The 10,521-nt window shown below is 59.7% G+C and overlaps 3 protein-coding genes across 5 annotated transcripts in view; 1 reads left to right on the top strand and 2 right to left on the bottom strand.

Annotated features, from left to right (window-relative positions):
- Nucleotides 1–156: 156 nt before the first annotated feature.
- TRIM28 (tripartite motif containing 28) lies at nt 157–6,196 on the top strand. 2 transcript variants are annotated; one of them, XM_010857628.1, is made up of 17 exons: nt 157–520; nt 853–965; nt 1,176–1,308; nt 2,946–3,081; nt 3,159–3,275; nt 3,358–3,472; nt 3,634–3,780; nt 3,882–3,996; nt 4,075–4,181; nt 4,270–4,306; nt 4,388–4,433; nt 4,516–4,768; nt 4,858–5,177; nt 5,255–5,378; nt 5,459–5,545; nt 5,624–5,761; nt 5,847–6,196. In XM_010857628.1, the coding sequence occupies exons 1-17, from the start codon at nt 172–174 to the stop codon at nt 6,021–6,023; spliced, it is 2,514 nt and encodes an 837-aa protein (XP_010855930.1). In that variant the 5' UTR covers nt 157–171; the 3' UTR covers nt 6,024–6,196. The 2 variants fall into 2 exon arrangements, with proteins under 2 accessions (XP_010855930.1, XP_010855929.1); XM_010857627.1 differs by having other exon boundaries at nt 5,459–5,761.
- A 532-nt stretch (nt 6,197–6,728) lies between these two features.
- On the bottom strand, nt 6,729–9,720 carry CHMP2A (charged multivesicular body protein 2A). Of its 2 annotated transcripts, XM_010857626.1 has the most exons (7): nt 9,301–9,720; nt 8,760–8,819; nt 8,381–8,594; nt 7,390–7,569; nt 7,189–7,319; nt 7,048–7,109; nt 6,729–6,936 (listed from the first exon to the last, which is right to left on the bottom strand). In XM_010857626.1, exons 3-7 carry the CDS (start codon nt 8,546–8,548, stop codon nt 6,809–6,811), a joined length of 669 nt encoding a protein of 222 aa, XP_010855928.1. In that variant the 5' UTR covers nt 8,549–8,594; nt 8,760–8,819; nt 9,301–9,720; the 3' UTR covers nt 6,729–6,808. The 2 variants fall into 2 exon arrangements, with proteins under 2 accessions (XP_010855928.1, XP_010855927.1); XM_010857625.1 differs by lacking the exon at nt 8,760–8,819.
- A 302-nt stretch (nt 9,721–10,022) lies between these two features.
- UBE2M (ubiquitin-conjugating enzyme E2M) overlaps nt 10,023–10,521 on the bottom strand; it is a 2,523-nt gene continuing 2,024 nt past the window's right edge. The window contains 1 exon segment of the mRNA XM_010857624.1: nt 10,023–10,521. This exon segment is cut by the window's right edge and continues 13 nt beyond it. Within this exon segment, the coding sequence (XP_010855926.1) occupies nt 10,405–10,521 (117 nt within the window). The 3' untranslated portion in view covers nt 10,023–10,404.

The raw sequence follows: 10,521 nt of genomic DNA, 5'->3' as shown, positions 1-10,521 counted from the left end.
GGGTGAGCCTCGGTAGCGCCCCGCGCGCAGCGGGCGGCGCCCCAGGCTTTGCCTGGCGGCGCTAGGCCTCGCGGCTGCAGCGGCCCAGCCGTTGGCTTGCGAACGCGTCTGCGCCTGCGTGGCGGGCCCCGCGCCCCTCCTCCCTCCTTGGGCGCCCCCGGCGGCGTGTGAATGGCGGCTTCGGCTGCGGCGGCCTCGGCGGCGGCGGCGGCCGCCTCCGGCAGCCCCGGCCCGAGTGAGGGCTCGGCGGGCGCCGAGAAGCGCGCCGCCGCCTCCTCGGCCGCGGCCTCCGCATCGGGCTCGGCGGCGGCATCCGCCTCGGCGTCGTCACCCGCGGGGGGCGGCGGCGAGGCGCTGGAACTGTTGGAGCACTGCGGCGTGTGTCGGGAGCGCCTGCGGCCGGAGAGGGAGCCGCGCTTGCTACCTTGCCTGCACTCGGCCTGCAGCGCCTGCCTCGGGCCCCCGGCGCCTGCAGCCGCCAACAGCTCGGGGGATGGAGGTGCAGCGGGCGACGGTTCTGGTGAGTGAGGTCGGACCAGGGGCGGCCCCTCCCCCACCCTGCAGCCAAGGTTCGGAGGTGGCTCGGGTATTGGGGGTCGGTCCCCAGCGTCACAATGGCAGGGGTCATCTGGGTGAGAGGGTCGGGACCGGACAGTGGCCAAAACGGGTGCGGGCTGTGGGTCTCGTATTCGGATGGGGCGACTGTTTCAAGTTAGGCCAAGGAAGGGTTTGATTGCTTCTCCCGGAGCGGAGGGTTGGCCTAGCATGCGGTGGAAGTTGGTCCCTGTGGAGGATGGTATCGCACTCTGGATGTGAAAATGCGGTGATCTTGTTTTCCTCTGTTCTTCACAGTGGTGGACTGTCCAGTATGTAAGCAGCAATGTTTCTCCAAAGATATCGTGGAGAATTATTTCATGCGAGACTGTGGCGGTAAGGCCGCCACGGATTCCCAGGATGCTAATCAGGTATGTGTTGCCCAAGCAATCCCTGGAAGGCCTCTGGACGTGGGTAGGAATCTGCAGCGCAGAGCATAGTACCAGCTCCAGGCTTTACTACGGCTTTAGCAGGTTGTTTAGGCTAAGTAAAGGCATCATCTTACCAGGTTGTGTTTTCTGGGTCTGAATGCAGATGTGTCTGGTGGTGCTGTCTCCTCTGACTCTGCCTTTGCTCAGCAGTGCTGCACTAGCTGTGAGGATAATGCCCCAGCCACCAGTTATTGTGTGGAGTGCTCTGAGCCGCTCTGTGAGACGTGTGTGGAAGCGCACCAGCGGGTGAAGTACACCAAGGACCACACCGTGCGCTCCACTGGTATGCAACACGGAGGGGGCTGCCTTGATTCTTCCTCTATATGTTTGTCCAGCTGCTTTTGATGCTGGTTGCAGATGGCGGTGGAGTGTCAGGGAATTTCTGAGGGGGTACCAAGTGAAAGGCCTGAGGGCGGAATTCAAAAAGGGGGAGGCTGCCTCTGCCCCTCCGGATAGAAGGGGAAAAGCCACAGGCAGGAAATGTGTGGAGTGCACAGGGGATCTCATGCTGCAGTAGAGGGTGTATCAAGGCTTTGAGGAAGCACTTCAGGGAATCCCCAGGCAGGGGATATTCCTCCAGAGGTGGAGGGATCACATGTACCGATAGGGAAATGCAGGCTGTTGGGGAATGGTGTGAGGGATCTCCTAGGCCTGAGATTCCCTGGAATGTGGTTTAAGGCTCCGTAGGAAAAGTGAGGTCTTTGGGCCTTGTGTCCTCATAAGCCATGAGTGTCCTCAGACTGGCACTGACCAGTGAGTGCTCTAAATGTTCTTATTGTTAGATCGCAGATGTTTCAAAGTCTTAACTAGGTATCTTTCTTCAGACTTTTCTGTGAACGTGGTGGCTGTTCTTCGGAGAGGGGCTTGGGCTTGGTTTTTCATCCTGAACTGCCCGTGAATGGTGTTTTGGTAGTCATGCTGTGGCTCTTGCAGCCCAGAGGACAGTTTTGATGGGAAAATCCAGATGGAGGTTGTTGCTGTGAGTCATGAGGAGCCAGGAGGGAAGGGCAGGGGTCTCCAAGGGGATCCTGGGTTCTAAGCAAAGATTAGGGTGCAGAAGGGCTCTGAATTGGGGCACTGAGATTTGCCTTATCTGTATTTTGATGTTTTTATGTCTCAGGCTGGGTCAGTGTAGCATTGAGACTTGATTGGGGAGGAAGGGGCTGGCTGTTCCCAAGCAGTTATCTAATGGCAGCAGATTCTGGGAAGCGGTGGGGGTCACTGTGGTGTATTAGTCTTTGGGGGCTGTTGCTTTGAGCACTTTCAGACCCTTTTCCCTGTGTGGGAGGCCTGACCCCTCTCAGAGGGTCCTGGTCTGACATCAACTTTGTCCAGCCTGAGAAGGCTTTGCGAGGCTCCTTGTGGGTTGTTAAGATGGTGTGGTCTCCTTTTACCAGAGAAGAGAGAAGAGGTCTCCAGGCGTGGCTCAGGAGGAAAAGGTACCTGACATGTCTTTAGGTCCTCGTTTGGTTTCTGTCTGAGCCAGAAAACTCTTGCGTGTGTCCGGATGCCATGGTTGCCAGAGTCCCCTCCCCTGTGGCAGAGTCTTTTGAATGGAGGAGAAAGGGAGCCCAGCAGTGGGGGCTGCAGAGGCGGAGAAGCTCTCTTGAGTGTCTGCTTGGAGGAGTTTTCAGTGGAGGCAGCAGTGGGGTGGTCGTCAGAGGCCATCGTCCTTACACTTTTAAGTTGTCATTCCCAGAAGCTGAAAGAGCGGGAGTGCGGATCTCTTGGTCAAGATTAGGGCAGAGGGTGTTCAGAGCAAGGATTTGGGCCCTTCCCTGTCCACTGCTGTAGGCTCTCTGCGTTTTTTAGCAGCTAAGCCAGGGCTGCAGGACAGACACGATGTGAGGCCCCGGTCTGTCTGCTCCTTGAGTTGAGGTGGTGAGGACCAGCTCCTGCTTCATAGACCCCATTCCTCAGGGCCGGCCAAGTCGAGGGACGGTGAGCGCACTGTGTATTGCAATGTGCACAAGCACGAGCCCCTTGTGCTGTTCTGCGAGAGCTGCGACACCCTCACCTGCCGGGATTGCCAGCTCAACGCCCACAAAGACCACCAGTGAGTCCTGAGGCATGGTGGGTGGGTGCTGCCCATTCCCATGCTGGGCGCCCGGGCCCACCTCTGTCTGTCCTCAGGTACCAGTTCCTGGAGGATGCAGTGAGAAACCAGCGCAAGCTCCTGGCCTCATTGGTGAAGCGCCTCGGGGACAAGCATGCAACACTGCAGAAGAACACCAAGGAGGTTCGCAGCTCGTAAGTGGAGGCCAGAGTGATGGGGGAGGTCCTGGGGTGAGCACCTGCCTGACTGGCCCTGATCTCACCCTCCACCCCCCAGGATCCGCCAGGTGTCCGACGTACAGAAGCGCGTGCAAGTGGACGTTAAGATGGCCATCCTGCAGATAATGAAGGAACTGAACAAGCGGGGCCGTGTGCTGGTCAACGACGCCCAGGTACTTCCTGTGTGGTGCTTGTCTGCTGACAGCTCGCCCTAGCTCTGGTAGCGGCGTCCTGGGGGTTTGGCTCCCTCTGCTGGCCGCTGATGCCATCCTTGGGTTGGGGGAGAGGTTCTAGTGCCGTTTCCTCCCTGACCTCTCCTGCTCTCAACTTGCAGAAGGTAACAGAGGGGCAGCAGGAGCGCCTGGAACGGCAGCACTGGACCATGACCAAGATCCAGAAGCACCAGGAACACATCTTACGCTTTGCCTCTTGGGCTCTGGAGAGTGATAACAACACGGCTCTGCTGCTCTCCAAGAAGCTGGTGTGTGCTGGTGGGCACCCAGGTGGTGGGTTCTGGGTCAGCACCTCCCAAGGCCCTGGAATGCTGTTCTCTGCCTCTGCTCATGTACCGCCCTCCCCCAGATCTACTTCCAGCTGCACCGGGCCCTTAAGATGATCGTGGACCCTGTGGAGCCCCACGGCGAGATGAAATTTCAGTGGGACCTCAACGCCTGGACCAAGAGTGCAGAGGCCTTTGGTGGGTGTTTGTCTGGCTCTCACTGAAGCTTGCTCTCCCAGGAACTGCGCCTTAAGCTGTTTTACCTCCTTGCTGCAGGCAAGATTGTTGCAGAGCGTCCTGGAACCAACTCCACGGGCCCAGCACCAATGGCCCCTCCTCGGGCTCCGGGGCCTTTGGGCAAGCAGGGCTCTGGCAGCAGCCAGGTGAGTAGGGGAGGGGGCCATGGGGGAGGAGAGGGGCCTGAGGCCCGTTGGGGGCCGGCCTGGTGAGGTTGTCTTGCTTTTCCTACAGCCTATGGAGGTGCAGGAAGGCTACGGCTTCGGATCAGGTGAGTGGTTTCTGCCCGGTAGGTGGGAGAAATCCAATGTTCTAGGTTCATCCAACCTGTCTTTTTCTGTGTCCTGAGCAGATGACCCTTACTCGAGTGCTGAGCCCCATGTGTCAGGGGTCAAGCGGTGAGTGTGATTGTCCTTTGGTGCATGTAGGGACAGGGTGGTCATGGGGACAGGGGTACTCAACGCCAAGCCACACCCACAGACCCCGCTCAGGTGACGGCGAGGTGAGTGGCCTCATGCGCAAGGTGCCTCGGGTGAGCCTCGAACGCCTGGACTTGGATCTCACGGCTGACAGCCAGCCACCAGTCTTTAAGGTCTTCCCAGGCAACACCACTGAGGATTACAACCTCATCGTCATCGAGCGAGGTGCTGCCGCCGCAGCTGCTGGCCAGCCTGGGACTGCGCCCTCGGGGGTCCCTGGGGCCCCTCCCCTGCCTGGAATGGCCATTGTCAAGGTGAGCCTGCTTCAAGCTACTGTGGTTGGAGAGTGGAGGTCTGCTGTCCCAGCTAGCATTCCACTAAACCACCCCTCGCCTCCTCGCAGGAGGAAGAAACAGAGGCTGCCATTGGAGCTCCACCAGCTGCCACCGAGGGCCCGGAGACCAAACCTGTGTTGATGGCCCTGGGGGAGGGCCCTGGTGCGGAGGGTCCCCGCCTGGCTTCACCCAGTGGCAGCACCAGCTCAGGTCTGGAGGTGGTGGCTCCAGAGGGCACCTCAGTCCCAGCTGGTGGCCCAGGTTCCCTGGATGACAGTGCCACCATCTGCCGTGTCTGCCAGAAGCCAGGTGACCTGGTCATGTGCAACCAGTGCGAATTCTGCTTCCACCTGGACTGCCACCTGCCTGCCCTGCAGGATGTGCCAGGGTGCGAGGCTGTGGAGTCTGCAGGGTGGAGGGCTGGGCCAGGTCCTGTGCAGCCCCTCACCTCTCTGTTTGCTCCAGGGAGGAGTGGAGCTGCTCTCTTTGCCACGTGCTGCCTGACCTGAAGGAGGAGGATGGCAGCCTGAACCTGGATGGGGGGGATAGTACCGGAGTGGTGGCCAAGCTCTCACCAGCCAACCAGCAGGTGAGGGGGGGGCACCCATATGCTGGGTTTTCCTGCAGCCCCCAACTCCCCTTTGACTCTGACGTCTGTGTCGTCTGCAGAAGTGTGAGCGCGTCCTGCTGGCCCTCTTTTGCCACGAGCCCTGCCGGCCTCTGCACCAGCTGGCTACTGACTCCACCTTCTCCCCAGTGAGTTCTGGGGCTTGGGAGGGTGGGAGGTCCAGGGGCTCTTCGGCCTCACCTTCAGCCTGTGGCCTCTGCCTGCAGGATCAGCCTGGTGACACCCTGGACTTGACCCTTATCCGAGCCCGCCTCCAGGAGAAGCTGTCACCCCCCTACAGCTCCCCCCAGGAGTTTGCCCAGGATGTGGGCCGCATGTTCAAGCAGTTCAACAAGCTGACGGAGGTGAGCCTGTGGGGATGGGGGTGAGTTGGAGGAGGGGAGGCTGGGGGGCAGAGCTAGGACCCATCCATTGTAATCTGCCTGGCAGGACAAGGCCGACGTGCAGTCCATCATTGGCCTACAGCGCTTCTTTGAGACCCGCATGAATGAGGCCTTCGGGGACACCAAGTTCTCCGCTGTGCTGGTGGAGCCCCCGCCGCTGAGCCTGCCTGGTGCTGGCCTGAGTGCCCAGGACCTCTCTACTGGCCCTGGTGAGGGCCCCTGAGGCTGGGCAGCCCCTGAGCCAGCCCAGCCTGGCTCTGTTCTTTGTCCTGTCACTCCTCCCCTCTCCTTCGTCTTCTCTCCAGTGGCCTGGCTCCCGCTCCTTGGTGGCCCATACCCCAGTCCCTCACGATATGGTTTTTACTTCTGTGGATTTAATAAAAACTTCACCAATTAGTCAGGTCTTGGTTGGTGGGGACAGTGGTCCTGGGCCTGCTGTCTGCCTGCCATCAGTCCCTCACTGAAGCCGTCGTGCCAAACACCTTGGCGGGGGCAGGGCACGTGTCTTTAGCCACCTGGTGTCTGGGGAGGGTTACATGGTGGGCAGGCAGGGGAATCCCCAGGTGCATGCTGCACCCTGGACTGGGGCAGAACATTTCTTATAACCAGATGGGGTATCACAGCGAGCTGGGTGGGCTGAGACTTCCACTGGGCTAATAAAGTTGGGTACTGTATCCCTGGGGTATAGGCAAGAGATCTGGGGGGACCTACCATCTTTGGGAGTGCTAGCCTTGAGGCTGAGGCAGGAGGGGTGCTGGGCCAGTGTTCGCAGCTCACCGTCACCTCCTGAGGACCTGGTAGGCTTGCCCAGGTGAAACCATTCCAGCCCTCTATCCCACACCCCGAGTGACTGGCACATTACCAAGCCTCCTGAATGACTTCCTAACCCAGCCTTGCTCACGTCAGGCCAGTCGCACAGGCCCAGAACTAGTGTCCAACCTCTTTTATTACAGAAGGTACAATGAAAATGCTAGGCCATCCACTGGCTCCCTGGGGCAGCACGGGCAGTCAGTCCCTTCGAAGGTTCTTGAGCCTCTCCTCCAGGTCTGCGTCTGCGTCCACCAGGGCAGAGGCTGTAGCCTCTGCTTTCTTTCCACCGGCAGCCACGCTGAGGGAGCCTCCGGTGGAAGGGAGGTCTGCAAAGAGTGGGGGTTAGGAAGAGCGCCCATGCAGAAGGGAATAATGCAGGGAGAGGGAGGTGGTGGCTGGGTCACAGGGTTAACACGGCCCAAGGTGTAAACACTCACTTGACAGCTCATCTGTCAGGCTCAACCCCAGTTCGTCCAGGACCTGGGCTACAACAGCATCACTAGATAAGGAGAGAATGCTCGTGAGAATCGGGCAGAGCCAGGCATCCCTCCCCACCCTCCTGCCAGCCGTCTCCGAACCTCTCCTCTTCATCGTCCTCGTCCCCCATGGCGTCATCGATGGCGTCGTTCATCATCTCCTCCTTCATGTCCATGATCTCTGCCTGCCGCTCAAACTCCATCATGATCTTCTGGATCTGGGGCAACTTCAGCTGAAAGTGGGAGGAGGGTGAGTCTGGGCCCAGTGTCAGCAGTGGGGAGTGGGGATGGGGAGAGGCGAACCTGTCTGTTCATGGTGCCCATGGCTTTGGTGACGCCCTTCATGGCTTGTGCCATTGAGTTGTTAGACTTGAGTGTCTGGATCTTGAGGGACACAGCCTGGATGTTGGCCCGCATCAACACAAACTTTCGGACGTACCGCCTGGTGCGCACCAGGTCTTTCGCCATGATCCGGACCGCGTCCTGAGGAGGGGACAGAGGGCAGGAAGGGAGACCTGGGGGTGTGCCCACTGAGGCGTTCAGGGGCTCCTGGGGACCTGCCCCAGTGCTCACTGCTCCCCTCTACCCCCATGTGTCTCGAGTCACCGCTGCACAGATTCCTCTGTAGGCTTCTCATCTCTCGTCCATGAATCCAGAAGAAAAGCAGGGCCCACCCTTCAGGAATCTTTTTTCTTCCGTGTCTAGTCAACACCCATTCCTGAATTTCAATCCTGGCCAAAGATCTCCCCCTCCACCTCACAGGCAAGAACCAAATCCTGATTTACATACAAATGTATCCAACCTCAGCTGTGACTTCCTCCCCAAAGCTCCTCCTTGCTTTGCCCATCCCAGGAAATGGCACCTCCTCAAACAAGCTGCTCAGGCCAAAACTCAGCCATCTCTTGCTAGTTGGGCCCTCAGGGCAAGTGGATCCCAGACCACATCTATTGAAGTAACTACTTCTAACTCAGCCCTCAGCTCCCACTGTTAACCAAGATTCTAAGTGGTCTGGCATGGACTACTCTTTTGAGTTTCCCTATCACTCCCTCACCGAACATGTGCTGTTCTGACACACTTGACACTTGCTTTTCGCAGGGTCGCTCTCTTAATTACTCAAGGCTCTATTATCAACTCCACAGAGGCAGCAGTTTTGGACTCTGAAACTAAGGAAAGCCCCACCCGAACCCTTCATTCCATTTCCCTAGAACACACGTCCTGTTCTGCTGCAGCTCCAGGGTCTGACCAAGTGACGGCACCTGGCCTAGAGTCCCAGCTTGTTCCCAATCAAGCTTACCATCTGGCCCTGCTTGGCCATTTTCTTGATGTCCGCGATGATTTTCTTCTCCTGGGTCTCGAGCTTCTGTCGCTCACGGTCCAGCTCTCGCATGGCCCGGTTCAGGGCGCGCTGGTTCTGCCGCAGCAGCTCCTCTGGCGTCTTGCGCCGCCCAAACAACAGGTCCATGGCAGCAGGAGCCTACCAGTAAGCCTGGGGCTAGCGTGAAACCTGGCTGCAGGGTGGTGTGAGGCACAGCTGGGGTCACATTGTGTATGGGCGGGGACAGACGAGGACTCACAAAACGGAAAAGGGTGAGCCGGGAGAAAACGAATGAACGGAAAGGCGAAAGAGTGGAGCCTGGAACTTGGGGAGCCACAGCCACCCCAGCTCCTCTTACCCCACAGTGCCCCTACAGAGGTCCTGGGCTGCAATCTCCTCCTGACTCTAGGATGAGACCCTAGAATGTCCAATGGACCTAGGCTGGAGATAACCATGTTCCACACATGCAGCAGGGGGACGGGCGCGGGGAGAGGGGGCTCGGAACCCGGAGCGCCAAGGAAAGGCCAGTTGACAGGGTCCCTAACATGAGAAGCTGGAGGCCGCAAGTGCTACAGACAGGGTCGATGTGGGGGCTCCGAAGCTGACAGCGCGTGGATGGCATTCAGTTTAGGGCGGAGGGCTTAAATGCTGAGAGAATCTGGGTGCGGAGAATAAGGCTGGGGGATGTTGGGGACCCCTGTACAGAGGGCGGGATTTTAGGTGATGGGGTGCCTTGTCCACCCAGTAAACTCTTGGGGGCCTTTCGGGGCCTTGAGCACCGAAGGCAAAACAGCATGGGGACCCAGAGGATAAGGGAGGGTCCCAGGGAGGGGCGAGGCCCTCGAACGCCGCCGCCCACGCGCCCACCCAGGGCCCGCACCCCAGTAGGGGCGACTCACCGGAGTTGGGATGGGGACTCGCTTCCGTTTCCGGGTCACGCTTTTCTCGTTCAGAGCCCTGGAGCGCCCACCAACGACAGCCCCTCGGTTCTGTCGCCTTGGCCGTCACCGCCGTTTCCGGATTAAACCACCTGACGTTATACGCCCCGCCGGCGCCCGGAATACTGGGCGGGGACAAGAACGCGCGTGCGCACGCGCCGCGGAACGTGCCGGCCACAAGCGCATGCGCCGCAGCTCCCGTCTCGCTGCCGCAAGCTTGGCATTCCGCGGGTTCAAGTCCAGCTTAAGGGAGCGGAGCCCTGTCCCCTCTTGGCCCCGTGGGCTTGGTGCCCTTTCGGGCGCCTTCCTTCCAGCCACCCGGTGGTCCTGCACCCCACCACGTCACCCACTGTAGAGCCCTGCTCATCCGAGGGACCCAGAACTCGCGCTGATGTTTCCGAACCTCAGGTACCCAGTGGCACCAGGCAGTTTTCCTCCTCCGGCAGGAGGGCAGAACAGCAGACAGTGCGGACTTAGACCCTGTGCCGGCTCACTGGCCGGGAAGCCAGTGGTCACTGGATCCTGCCCCTCCCTTGTCCCAGAGTGGGATTCATCTCACCCTGCCCGAGGGGGGAGTCCCCTCATACCACCGGTGAGCACACAACTCCCACCACTCTTGCTGCAGGAGCTCTGGCGGCCATCATCTGCCCCTCCCACCCCACAAAAGGAAGAGGCGGAAGCCATGCAGTAACATTCCCCTTTAATAGCCTGGTGGGACCTCCAGTGGTGGAGGGGGTGGGGTGCCGGGTCCCCAGCCACCCAAATCCCCATGGCCACCCACCCCAGAGCTCAGAGGAAGGGGTGGGGCTGGACAGCACCCAGCGGGGGGCTACACAAGCCAATTCATTTCCCATCGCTGAGCGGGTCGGGGGAGGCAGCGCCGACCTTAATCACATGGTGGTTTAAAAAAAAAAAAACTAGGAGCGGGTAGCAGGGAGGGGTGGCCGGCCAGGGCATGGGATTCCCCCACCGGCCGCCCCATGTCCCCCCACCTGTGGCCCCCAATAAATATCTGCAGGGGACGCCGGGGCTGGTGGCCCTGGCAGGGGTGGGTATGCGCCAGCCCTATTTCAGGCAGCGCTCGAAGTAAGTGGAGCCGATATAGCCACCCCGCATGGAGCGCTGGACATTCTGCTCAAACAGCCTCCTGTTGTTCTGCAGGACCTCGGCGGCTTCCTTGTT

This window comes from Bison bison, unplaced genomic scaffold (assembly GCF_000754665.1).
Source record: "Bison bison bison isolate TAMUID 2011002044 unplaced genomic scaffold, Bison_UMD1.0 scf7180017864383, whole genome shotgun sequence".
Lineage (NCBI taxonomy): Eukaryota > Metazoa > Chordata > Mammalia > Artiodactyla > Bovidae > Bison > Bison bison.
Note: the sequence above shows the minus strand (reverse complement) of the source record. Positions and strands in the feature narration are given on the sequence as shown.

Coding starts and splice junctions, on each gene's coding strand:
- TRIM28 (XM_010857627.1), top strand. CDS start 172: ATGGCGGCTTCGGCTGCGGCGGCCTCGGCGGCGGCGGCGGCCGCCTCC. Junction 3,997..4,074: donor CAAGAGTGCAGAGGCCTTTG/GTGGGTGTTTGT, acceptor TCCTTGCTGCAG/GCAAGATTGTTGCAGAGCGT. Junction 4,769..4,857: donor CTGGAATGGCCATTGTCAAG/GTGAGCCTGCTT, acceptor GCCTCCTCGCAG/GAGGAAGAAACAGAGGCTGC.
- CHMP2A (XM_010857626.1), bottom strand. CDS start 8,548: ATGGACCTGTTGTTTGGGCGGCGCAAGACGCCAGAGGAGCTGCTGCGG. Junction 7,570..8,380: donor TGGCCAAGCAGGGCCAGATG/GTAAGCTTGATT, acceptor TCCCCTCCTCAG/GACGCGGTCCGGATCATGGC. Junction 7,110..7,188: donor GAGGACGATGAAGAGGAGAG/GTTCGGAGACGG, acceptor CTCCTTATCTAG/TGATGCTGTTGTAGCCCAGG.